The sequence below is a fragment of the Lupinus angustifolius genome, unplaced genomic scaffold (genome assembly GCF_001865875.1).
Source record: "Lupinus angustifolius cultivar Tanjil unplaced genomic scaffold, LupAngTanjil_v1.0 Scaffold_8_159, whole genome shotgun sequence".
NCBI lineage: Eukaryota > Viridiplantae > Streptophyta > Magnoliopsida > Fabales > Fabaceae > Lupinus > Lupinus angustifolius.
Window position 1 is genome coordinate 1 of NW_017717960.1, and position 24367 is coordinate 24367.

Here is a 24367-nt window from a genome sequence, read left to right on the forward strand (position 1 = left end):
CATACTCCACCATAAGAAGTATACCCACAACACACCCTGCGTCAATGCTAACTAATGTCTGTGTCACATCCTTGCATCCAAGCCAATGCCCATGTCACACCTCTGCATATCTACCAATGCTCGTGTTACAACTAGCATCAAAGCCAATGCCCATGTCACATCCTACATCAAAGTCAGCCATCGCCCTTGTGCTTTTGTGGATCTGCTAACAATTAATATTTTTCACTATGACGTCTCACACACGCCATTACGATATTCTCTTTCTCATCTTCAATGAGAACATTCTCTCAACATCTAGAGAGATATTGTCAGCATCTAACTCAACACCTTTGTCTCTATCTCCACCTTGATCCTAACTCAATACATGAACTTATGGGGTTCTGGATCAACACATACATTCCCCAAAATACAATTCCGCCATGTTTCCTTCTCCTTCAACTCATCTACTCTATCTTTACCATTACCTTTGACACACCTTGTCTAGCCATCACGCCTTCACCCTCTTTAGCCATTATGTGACGTGTGGGTTAAGAGCCATCTACCAATTGGCTCTGGTACCAATTGTTGGTGCAGCGGAAGCGATCGTTGCGCAGCATTGGCCACAAGCAATCAAATAAAGGCATAGAATAAATATAAGAGAAGAAACGAGGGAATTTGTTAACGGGGTTCAGCCAATTGTGCCTATGTCCCCGGGAGCGCTGAACGGCTACCAAGATATTATTAGAGAATAAGGATTACAAACCCTAGCACACCCATGGGCCCACCTGCCCATGGGGTGTTTCTATTAGGTGATTATATCTGGTGCACATTATAACAAGGGACTTGAGTCCAATATATAACATTGATATTCTACTCTATTCTAATTCTAGACAATGTGGGACTTCATATAATAACATATTTCAAACATCCCCAACATAATCAATACTTGAAAGAAAGATAATGTTATAATATAAAAAAGAAGAGAGATATTTTGGTAAATTGTTTTCTAAAAGATAAACACACATAAAATATATTTTATGTAAATTCACTATTATTTCAAAAATATGTGAATACTTTAATAATATGATAGAATACTATTTTTATCTTAAAATATACTTTGAACAACATTTTTCAAACAAAACTAATTTTTAGAAGATAAAGATGCACTCGGCTATGAGATAAAATTTAAAATAATATATTTTTAAAAATAATAAAAATTATAAACTTATTGGATAATCATTCAAAGATATGCCGCTCTTCTAAAAATCTTTACTTAAATCCATAATAATAAATCCAACTTTTTTACATACTCATGCATAATACAAAAAATAGAAAATTACTGGTGTTACAACTTTCATTGTATTTCTGATTCTAACAATTTATTACAATCTATCTTGGAGTTAACATGTAACCAATAACTAAATGAAAAACAAAGTCATTCAATATTTTTATTTATAAAAGATGAAAACATGATTATCACATAAGAAAGCCATGTTTAATCATCATTTAAAAAAATTAGGGACCACTAATTTTTTAATTATATATGATAAGTATTTAAAAGTGTTATTTGTCTATGGAGCTATTCAAGTGAGAACAATTCTCATATAAAAATTGTGAGAATAATAAATCTGGGCCTTATAACTCATCATGGATAGTTAGGATTAAAAGTTAGTTATTGGTCACATGATAGTCATTTGCATGTATCTTTTAATTTTAACCATTCAATCAAGATCTAATGGTATATATTAAGTGTTCTCATTTCTCACAATAACACATTGTTCTCACGTGATTAGCTCCCTATTTGTCTATATCTATTATTGTAGTCATTACATCTTGAAAGTAATGAATCGATTTATTTATTTTACTTAAACATTATTACTATTACTAAACATTATTATATTGTTCAATTGATTGCTTAAATCAAAGTATAGCAAAATAAAATATGATAGCAGATTTTCTTACCTGAATGTGCAAGATCTAAGACCAGCTGATGCATTCAAATTAGGAATGCCAACATGCGAGAGGGGACTTGGATAGTGCTTTTTCTTTCTAAACCCATAATATTTGTGGTATCTGTATGGGTAATGAGTATTTGTAGGTACACAACTGGTTTTTAATTTTAGTTATATACTTTGAATAATTAATATGTAAAAATTATTTTTACATTAATATTATAATATTTATATAGTAAATTTATGATGATAATAAAATAGGTTTAATTTATTATGAAATAATAATAAAGTATATAATATATAATCTTAAAATAATAATAAAAACTATAATATATATAAATATTTAATTAAAAACTAAATTTATAAATTTACAGTACCTACAAGGCGGATATCATAAAACGACTTCTCACCCATACACTATTATTGTAGATATTCATTATGTATATTTCTACGGTACCTAAAAATCAGGTTTTTTTTGACATCCCTAATTCGAATGCTAGAGAACAAGCATTTTAAATCCTTTTAAATTTTAACGACTCTAAGAAGTTTTTACTATTTTTAGCTTTTAAAGGTGGTTTTTTTATGTGATCAAACTCCTATTTATAATATGAATTGTTATATCTTTTTTGTACTACTAAGGATATATCTTCACCTTATAGGTAGGAAATAAATTTTGAATTGATATATGTTTTAAAACAAAATAAAATCTCCTATTAGTGGAGATAATTAAAAAAATATTCTCTTTTTAAAACTAAAAACAATCTCGTAATCAAATTACTAATCAGTGATTTTTTTGGTACAAAAAAATTGCCCAAATATTTTTTATAAACCCCTAAACATTAAAAGTTATTGGAAAACTGGTTTTGGGTATAAATTCCATACAAACTATAAAACCCCAAAAATTGTGAATTACCTACACATGGGAAGATAAATAATTATTTTATTTCTATAGAATCGCAAAAAAGAAAAATTTGCATGAAATCTTTATTCTTATTTGATTTGGAAAATGAAAATCATTAAAACTTTGACAGCTCTTTTTTATATAATATCCTCATTAAAATTTTAATAAGTAGCTATTTCAAAGTTGAAACCCTTTCAAAATTTGTTTAAAAATAGAGAACGAAAATAGGGTGATTATTGGTTATTATTGAGCCAACAATCATCAATTAAATCTTTTTAACACCACTTTTTATTTATATTTTGGGAAAGACGAAATTGAGAAGAAAATTGCACATATTCTTCAAATTGAATCCTTCCATAATTTGGCCATTGAGCGACAAAAATGTTATTTAAGATACAAACACAAAAAATGGATAATCATTAAACATTATTGAGCCAATAATTACTCATTAAAAAATTTAACACATTTTTTTTATTGGGAAAACGAAAATTTGAGGAAAAATAATATGAAAATAAATCTCCATATTGATGATCCGATTAAGTGTTCAATTAAAATATTTTTCATGATTTTTATTTCTACATAAAAATGTTGGAAATTTGAATTAAAAGTTGTAATAATTTTTTTAAATTATTTTATGCTTTTTTTTGGGTTGGATAAATTGGATGATTACAATATTAATTTTACACTTAAATAGACTATGGGACTACATATTATTTTTGTCAAGCTTTGTAGCAAAAGTCCAAACATATAGTTAATGTTATGGAGCTAGTTCACACTACAAAAGCACTTATTCAGAGGGATGGTTGTTGACAAAAATTATTGAAAACTATTACATTATTTTGTGAGTGACATAACATTTATATTTCTGATTTTAATAATGTTTATATAGTACTTGAAGAGTGTGCTCGTCATCAAAATGATCACATCACATTTGAGCATCATTATAGAGTGAACATATTTCTAATTATAATTGATAAGCAGTTGCAAGAGTTTAATCGCAAGTTCACGGATAAAACAATGGAGTTTTTAACTCTTTGTACTAGTGTGATCCTAAGATGTTTATAAAGCATTTAGCATTGATACTATATATTCTTGTGCAATAATAATGTCCTATGTATTTCATTGGGTAAGATAAAATTAGCTTGAGATATCAACTTCAACATTTTATTCTTGATGTCATTAGCCATTCATATTTAAATAACCTTTCAACCATCTTTGAATTAAGTGCAGTTTTGACAAAAATGGGGAAGTTGAATGCATATTACACGTTTGATGAGTTATTCGTCTTATCTTATTTGTTCTAGATTCTACACATAAAACATAAAGATCACTTTCAGCAATGAAGACAATCAAAACAAGATTATATTGTAAAATGTAAGATAAATTTCTTGCAGACCATAATGATTTATATTGAAGAGGAAATAGTTGAAACTTTTATCTATCCATTATTATCGATTAGTTTAAGTCTTTAAAAGAATGAAAAACTGTATTTTAAATGAATCAATATTTTCTTAACATATTTAGTTATTAATTAATATTATTTAGAATTGTTATATTATTTTAAAATTTTGAAGCAATTATGTATATTTCTTTATACTTTTAGGAAAGGCATAAATTAATGTGCCATTTTGAGTTAACAGGTGGGTAGCGAAGATTTATATTTAGAAGGTTGACTAATATCTTTTACAATTGTAGGTACTGAATGGGTGAAGAGGATGAAGACGACATCAACCAATTAGGTGTGTGTGGATTAGAAGTTTTGTTACAAATTGTAAGCACCTAAAATTTTCTTCTCATTGTTATTCAGTAAAAGTTCAACAATATAACGTGGTAAAGTCTTAAATGCTCAATTGTGGTTGAAGTTGAACCAAGATAACTGAGGTAGACCGGTGTGGTAAAAGACAACAACCCTACCTATTCACAAATTGCAAGACTTCGCATCTTCCATTTAATTCATAAATATGCTTCAACTCACATGCCCATTTAACCTTTTAAGAAAACCATACAAAGCATAAATATGAAGATTAAAGTCATCAATCATCACAAAAGAGAATAAGTTCAACTAAGTAAATATATTTCAAGAACAAAGCTTGTTGGTCTGTCATCTAGCTATTGTTTTCTACATTGCATTTCTAATGGCAGAAAGAGCATAATCTTTGAGGAAGTGTTTACAATAATTTTAAGATAACACTAACAGAGCCACTCAAATAATTGCCAAGAGAATGAGATACAGTTATAACTAGTTGGAGCTCCTTTCAACAGACATAAAAATGCAACCAAGCTCTGTACATAGCAAATAGCTTATCCACTTTAGCTTATGCATGGATTTCAGGACTCTCGGTAATTAGTCAGATCAAATGTGAGAGTTCTTGAACAGCTGCAATAAGCAAAATCATTATGTTAACTATGAGATTAATGCCATATTATGGTATGATAATAACTATTGAGGCTTACCCTCTTTCGGAGTCCCTGTAAACCCCAACTAATGCTTCGGCTTTGTCGTAAAAGCTGTCTTTAAGTGATATCACAATACTCTGAAAACCATTGCCACCTTCAGCATCCTGACTAGTCCTTGCTCCTTCACAAGACTTTGTACGAATAAATCCAGCAACCTTGGCGACATTCAAGTTGTCCAATGCAGCATCAACTTCATCCAATATGAAAAATGGTGAAGGCTTATAACTGAAACAAGCAAGGAACCATGTTAATGGAACATGCAGATCAAATATCAGCGAAATTGCTATGAGCTAGATGTGTCCATAGTAGTTGAAACATTCTTATTCAGATCCAAGTTTTATACATGCTAAAGAAACTTAAAGATCCATACATAAGCATGCACACCGGCATATCGGTAAGGTGTATTTGTTTTTTACAAGTACAAACAACTATGTACCTGTGGATAGAGAATAACAACGCAAGTGCAGCAACAGTCTTTTCCCCACCAGAAAGCTGCTCCATATCACGAAAGCGCTTAGTTGGAGGCATAGCAGTGTACTTGATGCCATGTAGAAATGGATCATCTTCATTTTCTAAGTTCAAGTATGCCGTTCCTCCAAGTGGATGTGTGTTGCTCTTTGTAAGTTGTTTGTAAATTTTATCTATATTACCAGATATATAGTTGAAAGCATCCATGAACAACTCATACCTGCATTAACACATGGAACTTCAGCTTTCCCCAAAGGACATGTAATGCAGCAACAGCAAATATAATTAAATTTCAAATCAAGCTCTAGACCGATGCCAAAACAAAAATCACATCTCTATATTATAAAATATTGTTGGAAATTAAGTTACACATCGCCTACTTCATTGCTTCAGGAATGGTTTAAATACCTATTGGACTACTCCTATCATTGCCAATTGGTTTTGAGATGGAACCTTAACATGGTATTAAAGTCAGGGCCCAACTTCTTTCCGGTTTCATGGGCCAAAAGATGTCATTTAGTTATGGGTCAAAGGTAACCATTCGCTTGGTCTAGCCGCTTATGTGGAGGGGGCATGTTGGAAAGTAAGTCTCACATCGCCTACCTCATTGTCTCTGGAATGGTTTAAATACCTATTGGACTAATCCTCTCATTGACAATTAGTTTTGACATGGAACCTTAACAAATACTAACTTGCTAAAAACATGGATATAAAATTTATCAAGTCATTAAAGCTGTCAAAATAAGCCAATTAAAGAAAACAACAACACAAATAAAAGGTAACGGTTGTGTTACAGTTGATAGTCAACATAAAGCTTTGTCAAATCTCACTATAAAAAAGTAAGATTAAAAAGATTGGCAAGGGGTTTGCATGTAGTAGATTACATGATTGGCAGAAACTTCTGCCCAACCAATTTCCAGACAGCTGAGGGAGTCATAAAGGTTCTTCTGGATTCAATTATGTAATGCCAAATAGTTAATGAAAAAGGGTGGTGTGGCACGGCAACCCCACAAAACGCTATAGCAAAGCAGCCCCAACCGCAGACATGATAGCTAGAATAAAAATACTTCAAAAATTGTTAAACACAAAATTCATACCATAGAAGCTCTTTATATTTTGTACTTGGACAAATGAACAATAAACAAGTTTCGATATTCAAGATTCAAAAAAATAAATTGTCATTCATATTAAACAACTTCCAGTACTAAAAGCATAACCAAATCAGCAAATAAAATGGAAGATAGCTATATTACTAAAGGAGTTACGTCAATTACGCAAAAAAGTACACCTACGCGATGCTACAAAAAATGACTGATTTGGTTAAGAACTCCTCTTAATGTCAATAATTTCATCCATTCCAGTTAAATAATCAGAGTTTAAAAAATCAACTACAATTGCAGGAGTGCTGTTACACCACAGAAAAAACCTTCCCTGTGCAAAAAGATGTAACACTGACTAGTCATGTCATCTAATATCTATGTACAGTCAGATGTTACAACTTTCGCATAAAATAGACAAATCCAGACACTCGCGTCAGCACAGCATCAATTATTAGAGCGTACTCATCACTTCTACAAACAACTAACCAATCCATTTCACTAGTCGTGTCTTATGTAATTTTATGTTAAATCGTGTATGCTATGAACTATTGGCTATGTAGGAATATTATACATAGGAAATGTAATGGCTAATGGAATTAAAATAACTTTTACCTCCTCTGCTTAACTGCATTGAATCTGTCAGCTTTCTCCTTCTCCTCTTTCCTTACAGCTTCAAACTCTTCGGTTACAGCTTTTTCCTTTTCTAGCAGAGCCTCATATTGGTCCAATGCCTTCAAATTTGGCGCAGTTCTTTCAATTTCAGATATCAATGCATCCATTTTTTGCTTAAATTCTGCCTCGATTTTATCCCTGTCAGAGTTTCTCCTATCTTTCAGTTGCCTACTTAGCTGATCAAAGTCAAGAACTGGACCTGGTGTTAAGGTACCAGTGTCCATTGGATCTGATACGATTGGGAGGCTAATCTGTTCTAGTTCACACTTCTCTAATATTTCCTGCTTTTGCACAATCAAGTCCTCAATCTGTTTCTCCTGCAAAGACACAAAAGATGTAGTTAGCTATCGGTACATTAAGCTTATAAAGTTAATCAACACAAACATTGCCCATTTGACCTTTGAGTTTATCAAACGATTAAGTTTTGATAAGCTTGTTGTGGCCGAGGAAGCCTTCTTCTTCCATTCTTGGATTTCCTTTTCACAATCTTCTGACTTTGATTTCCACTCTACAAGAGTAGAACGAGAACAAAAAAATAATGATACTCACAGGCAAGAATAAATAAACGATTTGAACTGATGGTAGGGTGGCTTCTGTCAAGATCAACCAAGCTTTGTTCCCATCAACTTCAAAAAATAGCAAAGCACTACTGTCTAGACAACCTTTCCCCTCACCCCAATAATACCCCTCAACTATAAAGAAGGGGAAGAGGAAGCAAACACAAATAAACACAAGGTAACAAAGTTTTCTATCTATATGGTAAAGCAAACACAAGTTGCACCAAACATACCTTTAGCTTCTTCCTTAAATTGATTAATCTCTTCAGTTGCTTTCTCAGCTGCTAACTTTGCTTCTGCTTCTTTGTTCTGTACTTGTTTTAAATCTTTCTCTAAATCACTTATAGAGGATTCAAGTTCTTGAATTCGTGAACTTGTGTCCCGATTTTGTTCATACTCCAACCTGTAGAATAATTTCAAGAAGATAAATAAAGGAATGCTCGATTGCGCTTACACTACAACCTGTAAGATAATTTCAAGAAAAAATATTAATAAATGAATGCATGATATGCATTCATTAACGAGACTGCTAGGGTGCCTTAATCGGTATGGCACCCTGTGAGTTGTCAAGCAATATTGAATGTTATTTTCAGAATAAGTATTTAAGATTCAAATATTACAGCAGCCAAAGCCAATGAAGTGATTGGCAGGTACCATTTACGGAAATAAAGAAAAAATGGTATGGAATCAATATCCATAGATTAATTCAATATTAACTAACTAGAAGGCGAGTAAACCTAAGACTTGGGCTCCAAATATCTTCTCAACTTTTACTTTGATTTTCCACTATATAAATTTTCCAAGATAATTGGAAACCTTAAGAATAGAGAAGATGCAGCATTAGAAACTTTTCGCAAGTGAGAACATTCTATATGCAACAAGGATCCATATTACATGCAGAGTAGTTAATAGCAGGAAATAGTGCCACAACTTCACGCCTATGGGTGGAGTAGAGGATGACCACTTGAGGCAATTTCAGCGTTATGCCAATCGTGTTCTGAGATAACAGATGTTAGTGGAGATAGCCATGGATTGTAGCAGCATGATTCCTCTCCTTTGTTTTTGTATTGTTTGGATACTTGATTTCTATTTCGCACTTACTAAACCCTCAGCTTATTTAGATTGAGGGGCAAACTTGATAATCTACTCCCATTCAGATTGAGGGGCATACTTGATTTTCTACTCCCATTATGTTTTTGCTGGGTTTTGCAGCTGTTCCACCTTGGTTTTGTTATGTTATTGTTGTTACTTACAACTATTAGTTCTGCCTTAGGTTAATTATGAACATCTTTTAAAGTTATGATTTGAAAATTAATGATAGAAATACTCTTTTACTTGTGTATCATTGAGCATCTTCACTTGCGAGGGTAAGGCTCCATACATCTACACCCTCATTGGTTGGACCCCAAGTGGGAGACTTATTGACTGGTCATTCTTTTTAGAGGGTGAACCTTGGTGCAAGGGAAGGTTGCTTCCTTGTAACCTGGAGGTCAAAGGTTCCATTCCTGGAAATTACTTCTTCGCTTTTGAGGTTAAGGGTGCATGCATCTACCCTCCCCAGACTCCACTAGGTACAAGCCTTGTGCACTGAATCACCTTTTTGTATCAGTCAGCATCTATGTGTATCACAAAATATTTATATTGCATTTTGCATATGCTAGCCCTTTTTGTATCATTGAGCATCTATGTGTGTCAAAAAATATTTATATTGCATACTATCTTTGGTATAGGAGCTGCTCTGCAATCAATGCCCACAATCCACATAACAACAAAAAGCTTCAGTTTAATTACACATATTGGTGCAAAGAAGAGTTGACTCTTGCCATTGTCCCAGAGGGTTGCTTTAAACAAAAACATAATCTCCTATTCAGAGAGCCCATCAAAGTACTTAAAATTATTGGTGTTAAATGTAAAAATGGGCAATAGACACATTTGCTGACCACCAAAGTACTTAAACAAGTAAATATAATATAGACCTGGACTTCTACAGTTCTACGCATAATCCTACAACTAGTGTTTCCGCCCCCCTGAGATAATAAAGCAATTAGAGTTAAAAAAATATCACAGCTCAGCATTTTCAATTTATTGGAGCTTCAAAGATTGTGAAAGTTCTCTTCTTTCCTTTTCACCTTCATAAAAAAATTTCCTTCAATTTGATAGCAGTTTAATACTGAATTGTTTTTATTAAAATCTAAGTAGTCGATTCCATTCCAGTTTGGCACGGCACTGAGATGGGATTTGCTACTCCATCCTATATCTGAATCCCATCTATCCCAGCTCAAAATCCTGGATCCCATCCCAGTTTCCCAGTCGGATCTCCCCGGGAAAGATACAACTGGGTTAAACTCCATTTTGCCATCATTTTTAAAATGTGGTGTCCCTTTTTGGGATCTTTTGGCCATTACGACAAACCCTAAACCTATTTCGACCAAAAAGACCTGGGTCAACAGCTCTCAACCCATTCGAACAACTGGACCTTGGGAGAGCAGCTCTCAACCCCCAAACTCTTCTCCTTCCGGCAAGGAGCTTCTTTATCCAGTGACAGGCTCTATCTTTCAGACAACTTGTTCATCTTCCTCTTCTCTTTTACAGTTCTGAACTTCTTCCTCTTCTTCAACCCTTGAAACCTTGTGAGCCATCAGCCATGCATCATCTCAGCCATCACCATCTGAACCATCCATCTTATTCACTATTTTGAATAGACTATAGTCCAAGTCCAGTACCTAGTACTTAGTACTTACTTTTAAGCCTTGGAGAGGCTTAATTCCTTAACTTATTTATATCAGAATTTTGAGCAGTAAGTACTTAGCATTATATTTATGTCATTGATTTTGAGCTTGTCTATAATTTTGTGCATTGTTTAGCATTTATATGCATTTAGTATAAATTGTTTATGTTGCTTCTCTAAACATCTCTATCCTAGCCATCCCGCTATCACACTTGTGGGGTTGTTTGGGATGCTCGGGGATTTGGGGTTGACTACTTAGTTTGAACTTTGAAATACACTTCCAGAAAAGCAAATGTAATTTGATAGCAAGCTCATAAAAACATGCATGTAAAACTATGTATGTCCAGCATTTAAAAGACAACAACAGATGTATGATTTAGGTAAAAAGGGAAGAAGGAACACACTGATATTTTAATTTTGAAAGTTGGCTGCTAAGATTAAGCCTCTCCTCTGCTACATTTTGAGCAGACTTGAGTCGATTTTCTTCATATTCGCGGATGTTTGCAACCCCAACTGACTTGCTGAATTCTTTGTAAATCCTATCGGTGATTTCATTTATTCTCTTCTCCAGTTTATGTATTTCTGCATTCCTCCTATCAACAGCATTACTTAACTGCAATGAATAAACATCAAATAACCAGTTAGGCATACAAGTATATTGTTATGAAATAAAGAGGATCTGTCAATATCACCTTCTGGAGTTCAGGACTGTTACGTTCAATTTCTTTTTTTATCGCCTCTTTTTCTTGGCTCAAATGCTTAAGCTTGTCTTCGATGCTTTGCTGTCAAAAGTTAGAAGCGTCAACTAAATTAAATGTTTAAAGATTCTGTATGGATCAGAAGCCAAAGAAAGGTCACAATGTAGATAAGGTTCTCTCATCCAAAACTAGCATTTACTTATCTATAGAAACACAAAAATTCATTATCAATCACTAAGAAGTAAGAACCATATTAACTATGAAGTCATAGACAATGGGAAAACCGAATATCTTACCGTCCTTTCCCACATTAATTTGGAATTATTTGCATTCCGTCCCTTAATGAATAACACCTTATCACACAAAATTTATATTCTTTCTGACATTTAGCTGCCCATGGCCTCCCAAAGAAATTATCATAAATTAGAATTCAATGCTTAAATGAAGTTAGCTTGCTTTGACTGGTACACATATTCATAAGTAAAAAGCAAAACATGTTATTCAACCTTGTGCATAAAGTAGCTGACTTGAATTTGTCGCCTTGTCATGTATTAAATTACACTTCTTAAGTCTACCAGAATCATACTACTATGTCATCTGACCAGTTTAGATGAGTCAGTTGATAAATCTTTAACAGTTGTAGTTGATCTGTCTATCCAATTATAGACAGACAAAAGGCATATCATTTCAACTATATATATTGCCACTTTATTATAATAGAGTAATTATAGGACTCATTCTTAAACCAGAGAGATTGTAGAAATTAGTTTGTGAATTTTATTTTATTCTTGAACAAGTGTATATATATATATATATACTTGAATCAGAGTAATATACTTGAATCAGAGTACCTAACTACCTATAAGCTATAGGAGTATAGGACTCATTCTTAAACCAGAGATTTTAGAAATTAGTTTGTCATATTTATTTATCTTATATATTTTTGTTTTTTAATGTCAAATTATTAATTTAGTTAAAATCTTCAGATGCAACATGTGTCACACTTTTAAACTCGGTCGAAATTCAATTTAAATTCAAAAAAAATGAATTTAAAAATATGAGATAACTTAATTTCAATATTGTTGAATATTGTGAAAAATGAAAATACAACAACAACCAAGCACTAGTCCCACTAGGTGGAGTTGGCTACATGGCTTAAACGACACCATAATGCTCTATCATAAATCATGTCCATTGAAATTGAAAATGGCCATTAAAAACTAATTAAATTTAAACTTTAAAAAATAAAAATATGAGATAACTTTAGTTCAATTTACAGAGTCATAGTTAATTCAAGATTTATTTTATAATTTTATTCTAAATTAAAAAACACTTGCACAATGTAGTTACAAGTCAGATTATGAAGCCAAGATCGAGAATATGATCACAGTTAGATTTCTCTTGCACATAAACTACAGTTTGCTCTCCTACAACTAATACAGTACCGAAATTTGAATATTCTAATTATTCAATTCCAACTTTAAAAATAGGCAAATAACGGTAGAGTTTGTTACTACATTTTGGATGCACTTTGCATACTCTACAAGTAAAATGTGCCAAAGAAATCATATGCTCTGAATTATTTGATCATTTGTTATTGTATCTCAATCGCAAGTTATTCTGTTATGCAGTTTTATCATATTACCTCACCCAAGGCCTATGTGTATCTGAGGAAAACCAAAGGTCTCAGAGAAGAAGCAAGCTTCTCAAACCCCGATAATTCAAATTCACCAAAACAATATGGTGAAGTTATTGGTCATGAATGTAGTTAATGGCTGACATTGGTTTAATTCAAGCAAATCTTCAAGGTTTTAGGCATACAAAATGAAATACCAGTTCCTTGATTTGGTTTAAGTTACCATACTAAATATATTGAGAACGAGGGAACAGTTCCATGGAGCTTATGATGGACAATAGCCTGAATTAGTTATAGTCAACTACTCGCATAATTGATGCTCAAAATATGTTTAACGGGGTTTGGACAGACACTTCAAAAGAGTTTATACAGATGTCAAACACAGATCCCAGAGCATCCTAGCCAACCGAAAAAATAGGATAGCGGGATAGTGGATAGCGAGATAGCCGGGATAGGGAAGCAAAATAAACAATATATACGCATATAAATGCTAAAAACAGAAAAATACACAACATTAAAGACATAAGCTCAAAACCAATACATAACTCAAATCTAATTTAAGTATAAGCAGCTCAAAATTCCAATATAAGTCAATTGTAAGGCTTAAAAGTAATGGGTATTAGACTTAGAGTACTAGTCTATTCTTAGCATTCAAAATAATATGGTGATAAGGTTGATGGCTAAGATGGTGGTGGCTGAGATGACGCCATAGCTGATGGCTCACAAGGTCAAGGTTGAGAGCTGCTTACCCAAGGTCCAGTTATTCGAATGGATTCAGAGCTGCGCACTCAAGTCCATTTATTCGATTTAGGTTTATGGGTTTGTTGAAATGACCAAAAGGTCTAAAAAACTGTGTTTTAAAAATGAGGAGAAAGTAAGGTTTTAACCCCGTCGTCCCTATTCCATTGAGATCCAACTGGGAAACTGGGATGGGATCCCGGGATTTAGAGTTGGGGTTCAAATTTGTGATGGAATAGCAAATCCCATGTCCAAATCGTGCCAAACTGGTATGGGATCCCGGGATCACATGAGATCCTACTGGGATTGGCTAACCTAGATACATATATCATATTTTCACAATTCACTATAGTTTAGTTAAATAACTAATAAAACAGCTACCGGCAAACCACCTAAGTTATGTTTGCCTTTCGCAAAGCTTATGAAAATATTCCCAAAAAAACTTACATGTTTCCAGATCTGTTTTGATAAGCTTGTCCAAACAGGACAAGAATGTTTGATATGTGCCTATAGCAACAGATAAACCAATGTGACTGCACAAACCAAATCCTAAACTGATTGTGAAGACACTCATAGAAAGAACGTAAAAACATTCCAAAGACAGAAAATAAGAAACAAAGCCACAACAATGAAATAAACGAGAATTGCATGATTAATCTTAGGAATTACCTTCTCAATATCAGCATATTGAATTTTCTTCTCAAGTCCACTAATTTTTCCAGATACTTCTGACTCTTTAAGCCGCATATCTCTTATTGAGCCAAGCTCTTCCATCTCTGATTCATACTGCTCCTTCTTTTTATTAAGTCCTACAACACAGTACGTTTATTGCCAGAGAAAATGCTTTGAATTAATTTGAAGATATTGATAAAAACCTTCAATTTTCTTGTCATCCCACTGTTTTGACCTTGCTTCCATTCCACCGCTAGTGCCACCAGTCATTGTACCAGATTTTGTCAACAGAATTCCATCAACAGTTACAACTAACAAAATCAAATATAACAATGTTTACTAATTTACAAAAGGAATGCATCACATGCATGATAGATACACATTAAGACTCTCTAGAACCAAAAAGTTTGTTAGATGAGCAACAAAATAACAAAACACAGGTACAAAGATCAGAGAATCAAGAACTTCTAAACTAACTGTCTAAAGAGAAAGGATAACCCAAAAGGATAGAAACAAATGGGGGATTTAAAAAACAAACCATTGAGGTACTCTCATTCAGTTCTAATGACGTGGCAGTAAGATGATACAGTGCTTGTAGAGAATAGTAAGAAAGAAGTCGCAGTTACCTTTGAACCTCTCACCACTCCAGCTCAAAACTTTGGCCTCCTCAAGATCATCACAAACAAGGGTATTCCCAACAGCAAAGAGAATTGCCTTCTCCAAGGAGGGATCGAACTTACGCTAGTTAAGTTGAATAGCTTAAAGCACTTTTCATTAGAGGCATGTAATTTAGCTATTAACAAAAAGCATGAACATAAATAAAAACTAAATGATAGTTCAGTTATATAGAGGGGTCAAAGAGAAAATACAAGAATGAGTTATGCTCAAAGACTAATAAATCCAAGAATGTGTATTTATAAGAATTCATGAAATTGATAGAGATTACGATGGCATTTTGATGAAAGGATTAGGAAACCACAGAGCCAAATCTACTGCATCTCAAAACTGGAAACAGCACCGGCAACAGAAGCTAAAAAATAAGCAATACACCACAAGATTGGTGAGAACAATACAAGGACGGTAATTTGTTAGAAGCTTCACAATAGAATTGAAGCCAAAAAATCTTAGCAATGCTAAGACAACTGCTGCTCTGCACATCAGAATGACAAACATAACAGTTTCGCCCATAGAAACAGCTGTTCATATGCTTTTGTTCTCTAAAGGAGATAGAATGTTCCTACAGAAATTTCTAAAGATAACTCGAGTCATTATAAAGGATTACCTTTCCCATATTCCCAGCCAATGGGATTCTAATATGTCGCGCATAGGATTGGACAAGCATGAAGTTTATGGGCTTTGATATTTGTAGATAGCACGACATCAGGACAGGGATAAGCTATGATACCATACTAGAACTGTGAGCAGCCTAGGCTTAACTCAACCCAAACAAACAAGCATAAAAGGGGGAGGATTTCTCAAGCCATTAAACGGGCTTTTGACCATATACCCAGCTTATGTGAGACCTTAACACTCCTATTTAAAAGCCACAGTGCATCAAAAATATTGCAAAAATATGGGAAGGAGGGACAAAAAAATTGCATTAAATAAAAAACGTCATGGGTAATTCCACAGAATCGGACATGGTTTATCTTTTTAATCAGTCAAAGTAAAAGATGTACCCAGTTTCATTAAAAAGGGCAAGTTGGTGCACTATGAGTAATGGACAAGCTGGCTGTAGAAGGTAAATTTCAAGAAAAAGATGTTCCCAGTTTCATTAAAAAGGGCAACTCAGTGCATAAGGTTCTCACCAATAGGGTTTGAGGAGGACAGAAATGTGCACAGCCTTACCTTACAAGCGAAGAGGCTATTTCCAGGATTTGAACTCATGACCTCCAGGTCACAAGGCAAGCAACCTTACTGTTATACCGAGGCTAACACTATGTTCCCAGTTTCATTCAAATAACAAAATTTTGAAGCTCTGTGAAGACTTCTCCAACCAGATTCCTCAATGTAGCAAATAGTGAAAAAGGATATTGAATCACATCAAAAACAAGCTTTGCTGTACCCCCTAATGTGCGCAACCTTTCCATTATTGGCTTCACACGAATTGATTGCAGAGGAATAAATGTCTGAGGTGGGAGCCTTTGATCTTTCAAATACTGTAAAAACAATCAAAGAAATCAATGTTCAAATAACACACATAACAAAATCAAATCAATAAATCCTTTCATAGAGCTTCAAGCAAGGCACAGTTGATAATTTTACACCAGAATTCTAGCTTCAGTAATTATTAGAATAGTCTTCTCATTGAAACCTAAGAGATAGGAATTAACATCTAGGAAGCAATAGTTCTTTTCATATTTCTCCCCTAAAGGTCTTCTGGCTTCCAGCAATTGTAACAATCATGTCGATGAAACCAAAGGGATCCGAAGCAACCAAACAAATGTGTCAAACATAACATAAATTCAACATAAGAACAGAATCAGAAGGGTAACTATTCTACTCATGATGGAGGAAAAAGCAACAAATGTTAGTCCACCAGCTTGAAGGCACTAACCAAACTTAACATTTGGGATTCAGGTCACAATGCTTATGTAGCACATGACATTCTGTGCTATTTCTGAAGTTTAGGATTAATTGATAATTTAATATCAAACTTTTTCTTTACTGAGCTGAGGCAGTGTTCCTTTATATATAAATCGCCATACTAAGTAATGCTGTTTTGACTTCTTTTCTATTTATTTTTTTGTTATTCACACTAGAATCACTAATCATCAACACCATAGACAAAAGATATTCAAATCAAATAACTTCAGCCTTCAACAGCAAAACAGAATTTGAGTTGTAAACGCCTCGGTAATGATTATAAAATACACACACGAAATACACAATAACAAAAAGAAGAAAATTAGGAAATCTGATTTGCACCTTGATGCACTCCTTTCCAGTCTTTTCATCCTCAACTACGACTGCATCCATAAATTTACCCATAGCAACAGTAACAGCTAGGTTATACTTCTTCTGTGTTGGCCTACAAAGGTCAGTCATGCGACCCTGGACTCCTTGAAAGAGACGCTTCAATGTCTCCACAGCCTGAGACAGCCTAGCATCTCTCTCATTTTCATATCTATCAGCCTTCAATTCACGTAGTTGATTTTCTATTTCACCAATTTTTAACTTCAAATTTTCATATTTATTCCTGCAGATCAAAAGTAAAGCACAGCATCTCAAAAATATCCTCAGCATGGTACTATAACACAGTAGGAGGTTTTAACCGGAAAAAAATTTAAAAGAAATGTTGAATAACAAGTTAATCTACATGGAATCCTGATGTTTGTTCTTCATCAAAAGCCGTTCTTTGTCCAAGTTTGCAAGATCATCCTTATTTTTTGACGAACTATCAAGAAGTCTTTTCAGCCTTGTCAGCATTTGTTCTTCCTGTGATTTCAGTTCAGACTCCCTGTTTATTAACTGTTGAAGATTTTCTTCCAAATTTTTTTTAGCTTCACTATCAGCATGTTGCTTGGTATCTAGAACCTCTTTCTCCTCTATGAGCTTTGCAGTTTTCATCCCAGCATCCTCTTTGCTGTAATAGTAATATTTTTGTCATAAGTTCCAAACAGAAAAATTTCATAACAGAAAGTTAATCTGCGTGCTATTTCTTTACTTGTTCAGGTAGAATCAAACATGTTGCCAGAATACAGTATTGATGAAATTCAGAGCAAATTTATGCAAAAATATTATTTTGCTTGCAGGAAGTTCCAATTAAAAATGCATGGCTACTGCTAATGACAAACAATTGACCACTGATTAAAATACCATAGCCAGGCAGCACCATCTTCACAATTCTGTGTGATACTAGCAAAAATAACAAATCCATGTATGTTCCATCTTCTGCCAAATAACACTTGTTATCTTTTTCAATTTATGGGAAACATTTTCTTTTCCAATTTATGGGTAACATTTTCTTTTTCATTTTGACAACTAATGCACAATTTCTACAAACAAGAAACAAAAGACTTTACTTCAACCATAATAAAAAAACAATATATATAATATCCCTAACAGTCTAACAAACACATTATCTCAAACCAGCATAACCATATAACACAAGTACAGTGTGCATAAGTAGTACACAGGATTTCAAGTGCAACCCAAAACTCAATACTATTACAGTTCTTTGTTTAAGTGAATCATCATTCCAGTTCTTAATTCTAGCACAATGTAAGTATTTTCTTTTAAAAAGCGAAGAAATATAGATTGACAAGTGACAAACACCTACACAAATAATTACACACTCACATTCGGAAATACTCTTCCAAGTCACTGCCATCCAAATTTAGCTCATCACCAACATCTCGGCCCTTTTCCTGTAGATCTGCCATTTTTGCTGTCAGATCTCTTATGCCCCGCTGTAGCTCCTTTATATCAGTAGCGTGCTTCCTCCGTTCATCTCTTTTTTTATCAAGTTCCTTATTCCCTTTTTTGATTTTCGAATTAATACGGGTCATTTCCTCCTTTAACTTCAGAAGAGCAGGTTGCTGCAAGAAGGACAGAATGCCAGAGACACGAAACCATAAACTACACAGCAACATGAGCATAACAAATACAGCTAACGAAAGGAAAAACAATTTCAAAAACATAGCAAGATGGTTATTAGGTACTCCTAGCTCTTTATTTCTATTATGTGTCCAGAGGAGTTGGGCAGGGAGGGGATTCAAAGTGGGGTCTAAGATACCAGTCATGCAATTGTAATGATAACAAAACCATGTTCAAAACCTAGGAAACTTGAATGTCAAACTCAACTTTCTTCACATCAAATATGACAAAAAGGGTAAAAGGTTCAAACAGTAAAGTACAGAACCAACCTATGCAAAAAGTCCAAACAGTAAAGTATAGAATCAACCTATGCAAAAAGTTCAATCGCTGGAGTTGATAATAATGTGATGATGACAATGATCTTAGCTTATACTACCCACCCCGACCCTGGAAGTGGAAAAAAATACTCACAGTCTTCTCAAGCTTGTTGTTTTTCTCAGTAATTCTCTTTTCGCGTAGTGCAATCTCTTTTAGATATTTGGCCTGCTCTTTTTTCTTTTTACCAGCTTCATTTTCAAAATTTTCTAGTTCTTCGATAACACCTTCACGACTTCTTTTCTCGTCTTCAAGTTCTTCAGTAGTTTTAACAATATCGTTTTCTATATTGAACAACTGCCAAAAGAAATGCTCTTTCTTTCGAGATTTCTGCAAGAATGAAAAGAAACAGATACTTCAGAGCTTCATCATAACCAGCCTGTTCAAGATCAGGAGAGAAAATGCATGACATGGTTATAGTTGCGTATATAGCTTGTAGTTGAAATATGAAGCTGAAAATTCTGTTCAACAAAGTAGTCATATTTTTTTCTTTTGTTGGAAGTAAATAATATCTGCAGATGCACGAATACCACCAAATAATTTTAAATTTATACTGGAGCTTGTCACAACACATAATTCCAAACTCCCTCTGCTAAACATGGTTTTCTTTTCATCACACTGCAAAAATCATAGCAAAGAAAAAAGGAGTCGGCATCTACACTCGTTTGGTTTTATATCATATTACTCCCAATCTAAAGATTTGATGGAAAGAAGTGTATCGTGATTCGTGAGTGTAACAGGTTAGATATCTTCGATTCACACATTCTTTGATAGACCTATATTTAATGAATAGGTCATCCAGAGCTTACATTCATTATGTTTTTGCCTTTGGGCTCTTCATTAAAATGTATAAATTGAACATAAAGGACTGCATTTTTATTTGTCCCGTTTCTATTACACATTGGGCCTTTTATATACTACTTAGGTACCTAGAATTTGATCCATGGATTTTAATAAATAGCTACTACATCATTTCCCAATGAGTTTTACAGGTACTTTATTTTATGTTTCATTTATTCTTGGAACGTCTATTTCACTGTCTTAATGTTTTTATATTTATGTCATATATATTTAATTTCATATTTCACACAAATCTATGTTCAATGTTCCTAACAATTGTCTAATTACAAAACTTTACTGTAGTGTTATATTAAATTTTATAAAAAAAAACTTTTCAATAATCGTTATTCATAAACATACAATAAATATATAATATTATAGCATAAGTATACTGCCTTAGTAATTATATTCATGTCAGTGTATATTTAATTTGATATCTAACAAATCTATGTGTTCAATGTTTCAAACAATTGTTTAATTACAAAACTTTAATTAGTGCTATATTAATTGGAAAAAAATGATTTTATTAATCATTATTCATAAATGTACAATAAACATATAATATTATAGTATAAGTATACTGCCTTAGTAAAAGAATAATATAATGCCAAGATTTAGAATCCTGGATATTTTTTATTTCTTAATTTTTTAATTGCAATTGCAAACTATTGTGGAAAAACTGTGATTGATGCACAATTGCAGCTGAATTGCAGAGGTGGAGACCCCTTCTTCACCACGGGTACCCATTGTGATCCCCGTTGGTGGATGGATAGATATCCACATATATTATCAGGTACATAATAATAATTCAAAATTATATTTTTTAAAATTATAAATAAAAATAAATGAAGAAAGAAAACATGAATAAATAAACTTTAACATCACATATTACAACTTTGTTCGACAAATTAAGATTCTTGTAAAATTAAATTATTATCACAAATAACATACCAAATTTAATTATATTTTCTAATAATCAATTAATGTAAACACTTAGGACATGAATGGCATATGATTTTTCCATACTTATCATGAGCATGGTTACCAAATCGGGTTTCAGATTGTTAATTGGAAGGCCTATTTTCCAAATCATGAATTGAATTGTAAGATTCATGATCAATAATTGAAAAATACTAAAACTAAAATAATTCATAGCAGAATCCACAAGACTCGTAACAGCAAAGTATGATATGAAATAACACAAATTCCAGTCATAAGGGTCATACATATAATAATTCCTAAGGGTTGTCAAACAAAGGAATGGAGAAGTAATACAAAAGGCAGAGAACAAACAACGAAGAACCAGAGAAGTAGCAGGAAAGGCATAGAAGAAAAACATTAGATGTATTTGTGTTTGCAACAAGGAAGGGGGTAAAAAATATGTCCGGGTCACTTAAAAGGTAAAATCAGCCAACCTGAAGTCAGATTTAAAACCAAAAAAACCCATCTTCTAGTGTTTAAAAAACCAGTCTGCATGACCCGACCCGAAATGGAGTGCAACCCACAAGTTCAGAATCGTGGGATTTGCAATTGCGATAGTGATTCCAACAATTCAGTCTGGTTCACGTGATACATCAAAACTATTCAAATGCAATTACGATGCAATGTGTGATTTTCACCGCTGGTCATCAATCTTGCATTGTATCGCGATACAAATCGCATGATACATATTATACTAAATACCCTGATCATGGGTTCATTCACAAAAATATTCATTGTAAAATAACAGAAATTTCATATTTTCATCCTATATCAAAGTAAATGAAAAAGAAGTGTCCTATTATATAGAATATATGAAATGAAAGGCAGGTACTCCCAAGGCAGGTACTATATTCTCAGTTCTCCACCCTGTACCCATTTATTAAATAAATTCGGAAACTGAAAGGGCAGATCATGTTTTCCTTCAAATGCTTACAGCACATGTCACGCAGATAATCTATTGTGAAATAAAATCGTAAACTGAAAGGGCAGATCCTGCTTTCATTCAAATCATCAAATGTCTTTCTGTTTTTAGTAATAGGGATCAGGGATACCACCTTGTCTTCATTAAATCAGGTATGTAGCAAAAGAGAGGAAAATGGAACAGAATCTCAAGGTATTGATGAAGCATATGGAACTACATCAAATCAAAACAAGCCAAGTGGAACCTTGGGAAATATTCACATAAAGTACATACGGCTGAAAACTACCTTTTCATAGATATACACTATGCACGCACACAAAAATTGAAACGGACATTCTTACCAGTTGATCTTGCAAGCGGAGATGCTTCTCTGCTTCTTCCTTTTGTTCTTTCTTCTGCTTTCTCTCCAGAACTACTGTCTTCTTCTTCTGATAAACAAGTGCTGATTTTTCTTCGGCTGAAGCTTTTTCTTCTTCAAATTGCTCATAGTCTCTCTTGAGCTCATCCGAACCAGATATCTGCTCAATAAGGCCAGTAAGTTCCTTGGGATTTTTGGATGCAATCGATTCCACATCACCCTGTACAAGGAATTCAATCAATTAAACAATCAAGCACCAACCAAATATATATAACATGTTTTGAACACAAAATAAGTAAATCCAAACACAATTCACACTTTACAAAAAACAAAAACTGCAAATTCAGGCATTTCACAATAGCAACCTGAAAGACCAAGAAATTTCGAGCCTTCACAAGAATCCCAAGGGACTTAAGCTTTGCATTGTAAACATCCCACGTAACCACATTCCCGTCGATCCGATACTCGCTGGCACCAGCACTGGTGATCGCCCTAGTGAACTGGATCTCAGTGCTGTTGGCAAGCTGGTACACAAGTCGAACGAAAGCCCTGCGTCCCTTCTGCTCCTTTTCGCGGTCATCGAAAGCGTAGATTAGGTCCTTAAGTTGTGCGCCACGGAGCTGGCCGGTCCGAACGCCGAGAACGAAGCTGATCGCGTCCATAAGGTTCGATTTACCGGAACCGTTTGGGCCAATTACGGCGGTGAAGTCATGGAAGGGACCAATCACTTGGAAGCCTTTGTAGGACTTGAAATTCTCCATCTCCAGACGGAGGATTTTTCCCGGCGAGAGTAGCGCCGGCATGGTACGGTGGCGGTTGAGAAATTGGAAACCCTAGATTGACGGTTTCGTTTGGAGAGTGAGGAAGTTGAGAACGGAATTGAGAGGATTTTGATTTTAGGGTTTGTGGATTTAAGAGAAGAGTGGAGAATTGGCGGGAGAGTAATTTTGGGGAGAGAGTTTTTTTTTTTTTTTTGTTGCTTTGGTTCACTTGATGAATTTGTAAGTTCTCTTCTTAAGTCAATGAAATTAGAAAAGAAAGAATGTGTGTTTAAAAGATAAGGGTTTGTTTGATTTCATTGTTTTCTCCTTTCATCTTTTATTGTTTTCTGCTTTCATCTTTTACTAAAAATAGAAACAAAATAGTTAAAAAAGTATTTCGCAGGTATTTTCAAAAGAAAAATGTTTTGAATGTTGTGAAATGATAAGGTGGTAGTTTTGTAATTATAAGTAAGTTTATCATATACACGCATTTATTTATCTTGTAATAATTAGATTAGGATCAACTCTCGTTCATTTCTTTTATGTTTTTTTATATTTTTGTTATTTCCTTCTCTGTTATTTATGTTGTTTATCAGTAGATTCTCGTCATGAAGTCAATTTATGTCAATATCTATGATATCAAACTAATGGTTTTGTGCTAGCATTCTTGACAGTTGAGGTAGCATGATTATTAGTTTTGATGTGAAGGTTTGTTTCATATTAAATTTTAAAAATATCAAATTTTAAAACAAACCTTTTTTAAGAGAGATTGAAAAGTAAAAATGGAAATTGTTTTCATAATAGGAAAAGTGAAATGTTTTATGGAACTAAACACACCCTAATGTTGTTGGGGAATAAACCAATACTTGTTAAGGAAATTGAGGATTTTTGGGGGAAAAAATTGGTTGGTTTGGAGTATGAAAGAGGTAACGAACTTCGCCCTTAGATTATGATTAATAATTACATCATTAGATTTTTTTTTTGTGTTCTAGCAAGATGTTGTTGTTGTGAAACTCTTGGAAAATAATGTTGA

The 24367-nt window shown here is 33.6% G+C and overlaps 1 protein-coding gene across 1 annotated transcript; it reads right to left on the reverse strand.

The window, feature by feature from the left end:
* Nucleotides 1-4850: 4850 nt before the first annotated feature.
* Nucleotides 4851-23594, reverse strand: LOC109337583 (structural maintenance of chromosomes protein 1). Its single transcript, XM_019574588.1, has 18 exons — nt 22939-23594; nt 22557-22793; nt 19569-19802; nt 18861-19099; nt 17878-18144; nt 17487-17757; nt 16593-16717; nt 15185-15294; nt 14762-14869; nt 14556-14695; nt 11507-11596; nt 11219-11427; nt 8320-8489; nt 7928-8037; nt 7470-7846; nt 5726-5977; nt 5287-5514; nt 4851-5209 (listed from the first exon to the last, which is right to left on the reverse strand). Exons 1-18 carry the CDS (start codon nt 23374-23376, stop codon nt 5161-5163), a joined length of 3654 nt encoding a protein of 1217 aa, XP_019430133.1. The 5' UTR covers nt 23377-23594; the 3' UTR covers nt 4851-5160.
* Nucleotides 23595-24367: the final 773 nt, after the last annotated feature.